The 13,363-nt window shown below is 39.9% G+C and overlaps 1 protein-coding gene across 1 annotated transcript in view; it reads left to right on the top strand.

Annotated features, from left to right (window-relative positions):
* Positions 1-13,209, top strand: part of CRYBG1 (crystallin beta-gamma domain containing 1) — a 94,816-nt gene extending 81,607 nt beyond the window's left edge. Inside the window, exons 19-23 of the mRNA XM_072332535.1 lie at positions 2,253-2,392; positions 4,281-4,404; positions 5,606-5,764; positions 8,507-8,669; positions 11,561-13,209. Coding sequence (XP_072188636.1) covers positions 2,253-2,392; positions 4,281-4,404; positions 5,606-5,764; positions 8,507-8,669; positions 11,561-11,649 — 675 coding nt within the window. The 3' untranslated portion in view covers positions 11,650-13,209. The remainder of the gene's footprint in view (positions 1-2,252; positions 2,393-4,280; positions 4,405-5,605; positions 5,765-8,506; positions 8,670-11,560) is intronic.
* The last annotated feature ends 154 nt before the right edge of the window (positions 13,210-13,363 follow it).

The following is a 13,363-nucleotide window of genomic DNA, read 5'->3' on the forward strand; positions in this document are numbered from 1 at the left end:
GATGGAAGTGATTATATTGTATTGTTCATTTTCCATAATTTTATGGAAGCTTGAATTTATTCTTCGTACCAGTTTCACCTGTCACATTTATTTTGTGGCTGGTTTTTGGCAGTGACATTCTCAAATCCTCCCCACCATTTGCTGGGCCTACAACTTTCCCCATGATTCTTCTGTGATGTTTCTATCCAAGAAGCACCTTCTTTTGCTTTAATGTGCAAAGCTGTTGTAACTACACAGTTTAGCTCCATTTTGCAGAAATCCATTTCTAAGGGACCATTAAAAGAAAATCAGAAGGGATATTTTATAAACTTGGATGTGAAAGTTAAAAGGGCTTTTATTCATGATCTTTGTATCTTTGCTTGATTGTCCTTACTTTGCATGTTCCACGTAGTTGTTACAGATGGAAAAGAGTGTTTTTCCTTCTCAAATTTGCTACATGTTCTTTTCCCTGAACATAATATAAATGCAACCATGGATGTGGTTTATATTTGAATAGTCATGCTGAAAATACTTGTTTTTAATGAGCGACTCTGTGAAATAGCTATATGTAGATATACACGAAGTCTGCTTTGTACAGTGTAATGCATGGGAAGAACTACAAGATAGAAACTCTAAGATGACCTTGTACTTCTTGCTGTGGGGAATGTTTTGTATAACAATGTTGCTGCTGAGTCTTTAAAAATAAAAATGCCCAGAGTGGAAGGTGTGGTTGAAAATTGGAGGATTTCCTTTTTATTCTGTGCTTTCTTTGTAAGTAGATTATTTCTGAGCTATTGCATGTGGCTCAAGGGTTGCTGTCTGACCTGTTTTATATCATAGAAAGCAGGCGTGGGTCTGTAAAAGGGCTGAGGATTCAGAAATACTGGGAGATAATTGTGGTCCATGTTGGGCTCTTTACCCATGTTTATGCTCGATAGTCTAACTTGTGTTAACCTTTAATAGTGGGATTAGTCTGTTCTGAATTTGGAGTAAGCTGGAAGACCTCTCTGGCGTTTTCTGCAAACCAATGTCATGCATGCAAACAGGAAACAGAGCTCAGCTGCTTTGTGATAGTTCGTACTACTTCTGAGATGACAGTGATGCTAATGTGACGTTATCATCTGGGCCTTTGAACGTCAAAAAGGAGGTTAGAGGAGAATTTCAGCACTGTCAAGAAATTGGTTGACATTAGATTTTTCCCTGCAAAAACACAGGGAAGCATAGGTATTCATAGCTGTGTGCATGTGGAGCCATCTCTGTCTTGGCATGGCCTGTTTTCCTGACTGAAACCATTGAGAGTCTCTTTGCTTTGTGTTGATATGTTCCAAGTATGCAAATGCATCTCAGCAGTAAGGAGCTGTGGTATTGGGTTTACTCAGTTGTGACTGGAAGATCAGCAAGAAAAAAAATGACCCTGCCACTCATTATCTGTGACTATAAATTGTGACACCAGGATACTCATGTTTAATTAACTTTACCCTGAGGGATTTCAAACCCTTACCTCCCAGCTTCCAGGGAAGGGCCATAATGATGAGAGGCTGTTTGCAATCCACTGCAGGTACCTGCTGCACAGAAAAGAATCCAAGGTTCGTTATCCAGAAAGCATTTAAAGTAGATTTAGTGATGCAGGGAATTCTGTGTGGGTAGGAACCTTTTAAACCAGAAGCATTTTGACGGAGGGAAGAATCATCTTCCTAGGGCCATTTGGAAAATTCAGATGTTAGTTTTTGTCTGAGTTGTGAATTTTACCTCAGAAGTATGAATCTTGACACCTTGGACTGGTATTACTATCATAGTCTACTACAGAAGCTAAAACAATTGAAAGCTGTGAGGAATAAGCAGTGCTGACAAGACTGTCGTAATTCGAAACTGTAGAGACTAGGCTTATCTGTGTGCTGAGATCTGAAAAGGAAAATTCCTACAGTGAATGGGGGTTACTGCAATGGAAGAAGGACGTGGCGTTAATTGGAATGTGTTTTAAAGTATATTTAAGATATGCATGAATTGTCTGCAGATTTTTGTGTGCCTTATGATAAGGAAGTATGACGTTGCATGCAAGAAGACTCCATGTGTGCTTTCTGTAAGGACTTTTAATGATGTTTTCATTTGTTTCTTTTAAGCGTCCTACTGCAAAGCAAAAACCTTTTTTTCAGGGTCTTTGAGTTGAAACTATCCAAAAACGGTGGTATCAAAGGGTTGTATGAAGTAATGATGTTCACAGTCAGCATTTGGGCTTTTAAAATCCTATTAAAGTGTTTGTCTTCTTTGTGCAGGAGCTGTCTGAGCCATGCATAGCTCTTTTTGAAAAGGTGGGTTTCCAAGGAAAAAAAATTGAATTCACTACAGAAGTCTTAAATCTCCAGTTCCTGGGATATAATCCCCGAATAGCTTCAGTACAAGTCCTTGGTGGCACGTGAGTTTAAATTCATTTCTTGCATCTCTAGAATGATGTATTTATTCCATGTTTATTCAAGGAAGGGGGGAGGGAGGGGAGCCTACAAAAAATACTGGTTGTAGAAACTGAGGAGGATAAAATTGGAATACCATAATGCACATAGTGCATTAATGCACATTGTACTTGCAGAAACTTGGATTAAGTTGTATTCCCTATTCTCAAGAAGATTATGTTTTAAAAATACATATAATAATAGTCTGTGATGTTTAGAAACTTTCAATATTTCAGCTGATCTGTTAAATTTCTCTTGTGTTTTTCCTGGAGCTAGTTTTTACCGCTAAGATGCTTGCCTCAAGGTTTTCTACCTTGAAGAATCGAGCTTCTTTTTTACTGTTCCTTTGCATTTAAATGTGTTCTTTTGAAGAGGTAAATTCCCAAGCATGTGCAGGAGAGATGCTGTTGGATAGCTCAGTATTGCCCTCAAGTGGATAATTAATACCTGGTCCTAAGAACAAACCATTTTCCCCATCTGGAGGAACAGGTCAAGGGATTTCCTTAGCTCACTGAACTGAAGTTTAAAATATATAGGTCACGAGAAAAGCTGTCCAGAAGGTGCATGCACTTTATTTTTGAGTATCCTGAGATCTCTGTATCTCTCACCATAACCACAATATAGTTGATTTACGCTTCCCATAAGGAGAAGTAACATCAAGTCAAATGTTAGGTTGTTTCTTGGCCAAGAAAGTGGTTACTACGATTCCAGATAATGGAGTCATGAGTCCTCAGTGTTCTTTCCAATGAACATATGAATCTTTTTAGGTTGTTCACTGGAAAGATACAGGTTACAGTATGAAAACTCTGATTTCATTATAGCAATATCAGCTGCTGGATTAGTTCCTGGTTAGGGTCACAGAATGGTTTAGGTTGGAAGGACCACTGTTTTTTTCTATTGCACTTATCCCTACCGTCTGTCCCATTTGAAGGGGTTTTTTTTTGTCTTCTCTCTTCTATGACTAAGAGAGGTCCATTTATAATTCTCTTAATTCCATGTCTGGGGATGGATGTGTATTAGGCTATGGGAAAGCTCTGACATTAAGGTGAGTGTGCTGCTTCTGGATATGTTAGGGCTACTGACAAATCACTCAGAGGAAAACAGGTAATGGGAAAGTGTTTCTAGTGAGTGTTCATGTACTGGAAATTTGCCCGTGGTTATCAGACAACAAATCTATGTGAGAAAACTGATCAGATTTTTCTGTGTTGCAGCCTATTTCAGTGTCCAGTTATGTTCTTCTATCTGGACTAATGGTAAAGATGCAGGTGTCAGGTTTGATGGGTTGCTCTGAATGTGACTGTGTAAGCATGTTTGGACAGGTTCTAGGGAAAGCTAGAAGTAGTTTTTCTGTATGCTATTTTTCTTTTTCTCTCTTTTTTTTTTTTTTTTTTTTTTTTTTTCTTTCCATTCTCGGGTAACTTGGAAAGAGGAAAGATGTTCTGAAATAAAACCTCTACCAAAGTACTCTAGATCATTCCACTCTGTTGCAGTGCCTGCTGCGCTGTTTCCCTAGCAGATCTTGCCCACATACATCAGGCCTGTCCAAGTTAAGATGCACAGCACTTCTGCTTTTGCAATCTAGCATGTACTGCTTATGTTAGCATATGTGTATATACTTCTTGAGGAGTCCAAGTGCTGTCAGTCATTGGCTTAAATACTTAACACTACTGTTCTCTGGGATATATGTCTGTTAAATCTGTTTGGGGTCTTTTTGTTTTTTATTGTTTTTCTGTTGTTGTTGGGTTTTTTGTTTTTTTCTTTTTTGTATTATTATTATTATTATTATTATTGAGCAGAATTTGGTAGCAAAAGCATTATTTTTTTTTTCTCTTTTTTTCTTTTTTTCCCCAATAGATGGATAATTTATGAGCATAGTAATTACAGGGGACGTCAGATATTGCTGTCACCAAATGAAATTCCAGATTGGTACAAACTGAGTGGCTGCTGTCAGATAGGTTCTCTGAGACCTTTACTGCAGGTGGGTAGCTGACGTGAGGCTGTGAAGTACTGACTTATTTAGTTATGAGTTGAGGTGGTATTATAGAGTTAGAAGCAATGCTAAAATCCTACTGCATATCACGAGCTTCAGCAGTGACAGTTGTGTGAAGAAATTGCTCTACAGTTTCACTGTAAGAATTGCTATTTGATTATGCTACATGGTTTTGCATTACTGCTGCTTAAACTGTTCATTAGCATCCTTTGGATTAAAGTATTGAAGACAGTACATAAGGATTGGTGAACAGTTTTAACAACTAATGAATATAAATGCTATGTATAGATAAGTCTCCTGAACTGCTCACTGGTATACTGTCAGTATATGTGTGATTGTACTGTCAGTACTATCTATGTTATTTCTGGAACAACAACAAAAAATTGATCCACCAAATTGGATCATTTCAAATAGGAGTGATACTGTGTAGACTGAGGGGATGAAAAATCCTTCCTTGCTTACTACATACATAGAAAAATAATTTGGAAATCTGATGTACAACTTCCTGTATTGTCCTTTTTGTTTTGTTCTCAGATAGGGACCTTGTAATTTGGTCCAAATGCTGCAGCAATCCCCTGAGCCTTTGAAGTTCTTGCTGAGCTGTATGTTATTGAGGAAGCAACTTTTAGTTACTCACAGATTACTTGTACTGGTAACAAATGCTTACCGTCATGGAGCTGTCTTTGTATAGCCTTAAGCAGAGCTAGGAATAATGGATTTTGACTGTCCTGGCCAAGAGCTTGTCTAAACAGAAGTGTGAATGTGAAACAAGCCACAGCATGAATGTGAAGCGTAACACTCGGTGCTAGTGAAATAAGCAGCACTGCACAAGTGCACCCTTTGTGAAGACCAGGAGCATCTACAGAGAAATTTGCTGCTGTTCTGAATTCAGCACTCTTAGCATCCTGCTGTGTGCCGATCCCAGTGCACAGGCAAGCCTAATGCTAGGTCTCCATGCAGAATGGCAGGTTCTCGAAGCTTGAATCATCTTACACTGGTAGGGACTTTGTAATTCAATTCTAAAACAGAAAAGCAAGATTTCTGAAAGAAAGAGATGCACCACATTCAGCACTGAGTAGTGACTACTCTGAAGTTTGCCAGAGCAGGGTGTGTTGTGCACTAGAGAGACTGCAGTTAGAGTTCTGTTATGTTGGCATTTTTTATTTTATTGGTTGTTTTTTTTCTATAGAAACGTGTGTACTTCAGGCTTCGGAACAAGGAAACAGGAAAGTTCATGTCAACTGATGGAAACTTGGACAATTTGAATCTTCTCAGAATACAGGCTGCAGAAGATGTAGATGCAGATGATCAAATCTGGGTTTATCAGGATGGATTCATAAGATGCCAGGTAAGATTCAAGCTCAATGTGAATTATTTCTTTCCCTCTTCAGTTACAGGGTTCACTGAATTCAGTTTCTATTCAGTCATCTTAATTGATTGCCTAGGTTTATTCAGTTTCAGCTGTAGTACAGTCTTTGTGGAGCTTTTTGTTGGCGTGTTTGGTGGCTGTTTGTTGCACTGAACTCTGGGTTTTTTAGGTGTCTTTTTTCCTAATGTAATTGGAAATCTGAGATTTAGTTATTATATACTTTTACCCTAAAGAAAATTAGTCTTAAAACAAAATCACAGAACTGTCTGGGTTGGGAGGGACCATAAAGCCCACTCATTTCCAACCCCATGCCATTGTCAGGGCTGCCACTTCCAGCTCTGCTGCCCAGGGTCCTATCCAACCTGGCTTTCAGTGCCTCCAGGGATGGGATGAACAAAACACAACCGGCATTGGAAGACCATCATTGTGCTTTTAATGAGCTCCTTTAACTCTTGTCCTCTTTTTCCACAGTAAAAGCATTGCAGGAGTATCAGGTTGTATCCTCTTCTGCATTCAGACAAGCTTAAGGATGAAATCCTGCTTTCCCTCAACCTTCTCCCCCCAACCCCTTTCTGGTTATTCCATGTTTGCCAAGTTCCATCCTTTTTCCATGCCTCCATACAATTTCCCAAATGAGGTCCTACTTTTCTCACAGTTCATAAAACTAATTGTGCAAATTGTCATTGAGGTGAGCAGAGGTATTTGCAGTTCATAATGTTTAAGCATGAACAGTCTTAGGTAGGGATGCAGGCCAAAGAAAATTATGTTACTTTAATACTGTTAAACAGCTTGACTGCAAAGAATCATGTGAACTTTTTCTATAGGATTGTATAACTTCAAAAGCAGATGTTTATAACCACGTCATCTATGCTGGAGGGAAGAATCTTGCTGTTAATAAGCTAAGGCATTGTTTGGACGTGTTTACAGGACAGATGCAGTGGTAAAAAGGATTTATACAGGCAGTGAAATTATGCCCAGTAAGCTAAAAGCTTGAATATCATATACAAAAGACTTCTCTCATGACTGTCTCCCTCAAACATTTCATTGCTAATTCTTACCTCACGACAGTGTGGTATTGTGTGGTTCTGGATAAATGCTCTTTCATTTCTCTTCCCTGCATATGTTTTTGATAGTTCAATTTTGTTGTACATTGAAACTACACAGCTTGTTCTGTATAGCAGACAGGTAACTCAGCATGGAGTGCAGGAGGGCAGCAATGATCTTAGAAATGAAACTGCCATCTTTCTGTTGATTGGCAGCAAAGTCTTTGTATTTTGCACAAACAAGTGGTTTTCACCACATGTTAGTAAACAAAGCTTGTGGGTGGGTAGGTGTGTGCATGAAGGCAGACAGTTCACTGGAAGAATTTCTGCCTTTGTAGCTCTAAGTTTAGGGCACCTTTGTGACTCTGGGTCTTGAGGTCTGCCTGAGGTTCCTGGGTAGGTGGGATAACTTGGAGCAGGATATTAATATCGTTCCTCTCACTTGTCAGAAGCAGAAATTGATAAGAGTTTAGATTTCCTCACTCAAGATAAGTTTATTAGAGATACACGATGCAACAGGCACATGAACCGGTGCGGAAGCTTTGAGTCCTCCACATCGCAATAAAAAGTTGTAGATAAAAATGAGAACTAAATTGACTTACTTTGTGGCTGTATTTCGGTTCTAGGCTATGATTGTAAGAAGTATTCCTCTCTCAAAATGGCATGTTTAATAACTTAGGGCCATATCAATAGTGGCAGATGAATGTTTAAACTACCATTGAAGTAAATTCCGAAGGCTTGTGGTGAACTACTGGAAATCCCACAAAACAATTCACTATAATTCACCACTAATACAGCCTTAGCATTCTTTTCAAATCCGCTCGATTTTTGCCAGTAGTCGTCTTAGCCCTAAAGACATTTGCAGAGTTCTGACATTCTATCATCTGACAGATGACTGCAAAGGGATTATAGAACAAAGAGGAAAATACCTTTGTGATATACTGTGACACTTAATACAGTGTGAGGCTGTGTCCTTCCTCAAGCTCAAAAGGTTATTGCAGAACTAGAAAAGACTAGAGAATAGCAACAACAACAAAAACAGCAGAGGTGATGCATGGAAGAGACTAACTAGCCAAGACTACCTGTAGTATGGACAAACCACCTTTAAAATAAGGCAGGGTGCAGGAAGGAGAACATCAAATAAAGCCAATTATTTTCTTTTGTTGTTGTTATAGTAGTAAATACGTGGACCTGCTTGCTACAGAAGGATTATGATATGGATTGGTCTGTGTTGAAACAGCTTGTATTGATATGAGTGAGTAGTAACAAATTCGCACATAGGATAGGAAATGTGTAGGTATTACTGATACCAGCTCTGTATGGAGAAGTCTCTGGTCTAGAAAGTGCTATAAACTGAGAGAATGTACTGGGAACAGAGTGCAGAGCAGAGTGAATGTAACCTTCCATAGAAGCTGTTTTCATCCACAGATAGAGGGAGGTGCTAATTGCACATTTTGATGTGATACAGCATGCCTGTTTTAATGGAGAATGTCAGCAGAAACAGGAATAGATATAAAAATAAATAGCCTTGAGTTTAGGGGGAAAATGTATTCCTTAAGGGGAACAGTTACTAGATTTTGTTTTCACCTGCTTTCATCCCTTCTGTCTGACTTAAAAAATAGTGGATGTTAGAAGTAAGGCTTCTTGAATAATTGCTGTTGCCTTTCTGATTATATAGATGGCAGAGGATTGCTGCTTGACAATTGTTGGAAATCTTATCACTCCTGGCTCTAAACTCGGTCTGTCGTTTGAGCGGAATGAAGACAAACAGTATTGGCATATTAGTCCCGATGGCAGGATTTACAGCAAGATGAAACCTAAGCTGGTTTTAGATATCAAAGGTAAGCAAATGTGTTATCTCATTACACTGTGGCTTAATTACATGGTGTTTACAGTGGGATAGGCACTAAACGTGCCTATAAATTAAAGATGGTGTTACAGTTACTTTAATCTAGAATCAGAAAAGACCCGATGAGCTAGTCTGACCTCCTGAATTATACAGGCCATAGGACTTTGTTGCCCTTTTCCTGCACAGACTTTAGGAACCCACAGTACTGGCTTATCTTGTCTTCCCAGTGTCCACTCAGTGTTGTAGATACCCTCGGTTAATTTTACTCAGCATTGGGTAATGTGAATATAATTATTTCAAAATGCTGAAGCGAAGTTTTCCATACCTAGCTTCTCATTAACTTCAATTTGTATAGAGCAAATTTTCTTATACATTAGTTGTAGATGCAATAGCCAAAGGATATTATGAAAGCAAAGGCAGCATTGTAATCTGACGTGAAAAGACGCAAGAAGTTTATCCATTTGTTCATTAATGGCCATACCTGTATTGTGAGCATGAAGTTGTGTCACAGCAGCCCAATATCTGTGTGCGTTCAAGGCATCCTTTAATGTATTTGTTGTCACAGCCAATTTGCTTCATGAGGGTGCTGTTTCTGAGCGGTCTTTGCATTCATAATTTCATAGGTCTGATAGAGCAGCACAGTGATCATCATCAGGTGTGATCATCATCAGGTGTTCTACGTAACTCTGCATCTTTTGGGGGCAGATGATCATTTGTATTGCTGTTGATTTCTTTTCAGCAGTCTTAAAGTGGATTTTGGATTCATGTTGCGGCTCTGCCTCCAACAGTCACAAAGCAAAACAAAATTATCAGTCACCAGTCAGCACTTTGGGACTAAAAAGGACAGGCAGAACGGTGAGACAAGGGCTGTGTAATGTCTGACTGTGACACAGTGTTGACACAAACGCTCATAGATTCTCTTTACAGCCCTATAAAGCTGGCAGTGATTAATGTAAAACTTATCAGAAACACTGTAGTTCAAAGGACAGTCCTAATTCACTTCGGGTCGGCAAGAAGCGGAGCGCTACCACACCCACCTGACTTCAGTTAATCACGTTAACAGTGCATCACACATTTTGCACTTAAAATCGATGAACTTCATACTGGATAGCTCTGATGACAAAAGTACTGACCCATTCTGTAGGTACGTTTATTTGAGAAAGCATAGTGGGAACATCATCTTTTTCTGCCAATTCTGCTGATCCAGTCTTGCCCACAAATAGAGCTGTAATGAATTCTTCAGTAAATGGCTGTGGCTGTTTGGCTGCACAATGCCAATGCCACCCAGTGGAGACCTGGCGTGGTGCAGTGGCTTGCCTAGAACACGGCTCTTAGCACAGCAAATAGCCCGGGTTCCGCTGAAAGAAATCTCATCTCTTCCCATTATTACATTTATATTTCACTGCATACTGCTTACAAAGTAAGCAGCACTGCTTCCTGCCCTGCAGGGATAACTGAGCGATGTAGCCAACATCGGGTTTTTTTTGTACCTGCAGGTTATGGCTTTTTCCTGTGGATGTATTTGATCTGGTATTCTTCCCCCAGTTTTTCTTTTCTGAAGAAATTTCCCAATACTTTCGTTTTGTGTCTCTGCTGCTTCTTAATCATTCACTGGTGATGGGAAAGGCATGAATTGTGTTGGCAGAGACTGCCTGGGGAGGTGCTGCAGTCACCGTCCCATGCAGATGTGGCACTGAGGGATGTGGTTAGTGGGCATGGTGGGGGTGGGCTGACAGTTGGACCAGGTGAACTTACTTAGTGGTCTTTTGCAATTTGAATGATTCTGTGATTCTCAGAGACCCTTTCTGATTTGGGATAGCGGAACCAGCAAGCCTCCCCCAGATCTCTGAAGCAGAGATCAGCAAAGGTGCCTGAGGTGGCATTTCCTTAGTGCAAAAGAGCTGCTATGAAATGTGCCTGACCACCTAGGACTCCCAAGTACCTGGCCTATTATTTCTAGGATCTGTTAGAGTCCGTATTTGTATACTCAGGGGAGGCTTTCAGCTGCTGGGCACATCTTTTCCTATAAGGAGGTTGTAGGGAGGCATGGGAGAGAGGGTGCATGATGATAGGAGTGTCCCAATGTTCTGTACAGATGGCCCCTTACAGTGGGAATGGTACCAGCTATGGCAGGTGTGGTACCACGTGAAAGGCGTGCAACTTACCCTTCCAAGATCAAAAGCAGTCAGCTCTGACTTTCAGTTCTAGCTGAACTTTCCTCCACTTCTGAGTCCAAGTGAAAATAGTAGTAGCACTCTTCTATGGGAGCACATTTGGCGCTGTGTACCGTGAGTACATTAAGCCCATCTAAGAAATGGATATATTTTACATTCAGGTATGCTCAGCTCCCACTGGGAACAGCTGAGCATTGGTTGTGTTCTGTGTATGGCAACCTATGGTGCAGCTGGTCAAAACATAAAGTGACAGTGGTAAAGAATAAAGGAGACTCAACCTCATCCCCTGACTTGCTCTATTTTTTGTTTTATTTTGTATGGCCTTGCTTCTATTGGCTGATAACAGCAGGACTTCTTTCATAGTGTAAATGTCAACTTTAGAACAAAGTGACAACCACTGAAGGGAAACTGAGCAGCTGACTTTGACTTTTGGGAAGTGGCAGTCTTTTAGGAGTCAGATGTGACTGCATTACAGTGTTTTCTTCCTTCTCCATTCAGGCTGAAAAGGAGAAGAGCAGGCAGACCTCCCTGCTTCAAAAGACATTCCAAAAGCTGGTGGTGATAAAAATGAACGTAATTTGTATTTACAGCGACTCAGGAGAAGGAAAAGCCATCTCATCAGCACTCAGTAGAGCAGCCGGGAAACCCAGAGCACCCAGAGCCCTTTGAGTTCAGTGCTAATCTATGTGCTTTGAATTTTTCTTTACAGGGGGCACACAGTACGATCGCGATCATGTCGTTGTCAACACAGTCAACGAAGAAAAGTTGTCACAGTGCTGGGAACCACTGGTTGTGTAATTCCAAATGAGGAAGGTGATGTCTGAATTGGGCACTGTTCTGGACGTTGGAAGCACTGCCAGCTTTGAAGGATGCACGATCAAGAGTTCTGTCTTTTCAGCTTTACAAAGAACAAGCAACAGAATGATTTCATATCTGTCTCTCTGTGGAACATAATGATCCCTATCAAAGCTTGGGTATCTCTCAACCTTCTTTTATATCATTGCAACTCTGTGAGATAGAGAACGGTAGCATGCTTCAGACTAGTGGGGAAGAACCAGAGGTGGGAGAGGCCCCAGAGATACAACCAGATCAGTGAGTACTTAATCCAGAACAGTCAAGATGTGCAACTTTAAATTATTTTTAAAGGTGTTTTTTTTGTTTTATTTTTTAAACTAAGGGTTAAAATAATTAAAGCTTATTTTAATACAGGACAGGAGTGCAATGTGTATACGGTATAGCAATTTAGGCCTATTGGCTGATAGCATAGAGGAATATTCACTACTGAAAACTTAATATATTTGCCTTACTGTAACAAACTTATGTTTACTGAAAGCTTAAGACCACTAGCAAACAGCAGATCCAAGGAATTTTTAACATGTGGTTTCAAATATAGTTAGTACGCTAAAGTAGTAAGTCCTAAATTAAGAAGAAAAATAATCTAGATTTTTCTCATGTAGAGGGAGGATATAAACGAGTAGATGATTGTTAGAAAAACAGAGGGTTGACAAAAGAACTTATCAGAATGTGAAGAACTTGCCTGCCCATTTCCTAAGCTGCCTATTTTTTTTTGTTACATATATTTTACTTCTTTGCCAAGACAAATTTTATCTTTTAAAATAGCTGCAGTAAGTGCAGTCTTCTTGAACTCTAAAATCATTTCCTATATAGAAAAAAAAATGAATTTTTAAGGAAACTGTCAACCACGACTGCAAAAGCATCTAAGCACCCTGGTTACCAAGCCTTTTAACCACCAACTTTTGGCCTATGCTCTGGCTTGCTGTGGAGAATGCCAGGCTCCCTGGGATTTTGGGTGGTGCTGCAGAGCAATGGCAGCGGTGTGCTGCTTGCTCCCAGTTTCTACTGGGAAGCAGAACAGATACAAAGGCACTGCCAACACCGAGGTTGAGCTAAGGATGCGTCACGTGTGAGACACATGCAGTGACTCCTGGACATTTGTTCTGTTACCCTGCTCTGAACCTGTGTTAGTTTTCCATAATAGTATTGGCAGAAAAGTAAAATATGAAAAAACTTTTGTACTATGCTGCTGCGTTTTGTTCTGGCTTAGCTCAGTGTTATTACACGCTGCACCTAGGAGCACCCAGGCCTTTGTTTTGCACAGTAAGTCTGTTCAAAAGTAACGTTTTCATTACTGTTGTGTTGCCTCGAAGGACACTGGTGCTTGAGTTGTCACCACCCCAGAGGAAGTGCCTTACTAATTTTCCTCCTGTACAGAAGTACTGAAGTTTCATTGCTCTGAAATGTGCTGCTTTTAGTTCTTCATAGAAAATATGTTGTTATTGGTTCCAAACAGTGGTACTTTGTCATACCAATGTGCTCTTGCTATATATAATGTAGCATTTCACAAATAAATATAAGTTAAATAACAACTTATTGAAATTATTTTTAAGTTAAGTTAGAAAGGTGACACTTGACAGTTCTGCTTCTATCTTGTGATCTTCTCTGGCACTAATTCCTCTGCTACAGCTGCAGGCTCTGAGGAAAGGGTGCTTTT

This window comes from Excalfactoria chinensis, chromosome 3 (assembly GCF_039878825.1).
Source record: "Excalfactoria chinensis isolate bCotChi1 chromosome 3, bCotChi1.hap2, whole genome shotgun sequence".
In the NCBI taxonomy this organism is placed as follows: Eukaryota; Metazoa; Chordata; class Aves; order Galliformes; family Phasianidae; genus Excalfactoria; species Excalfactoria chinensis.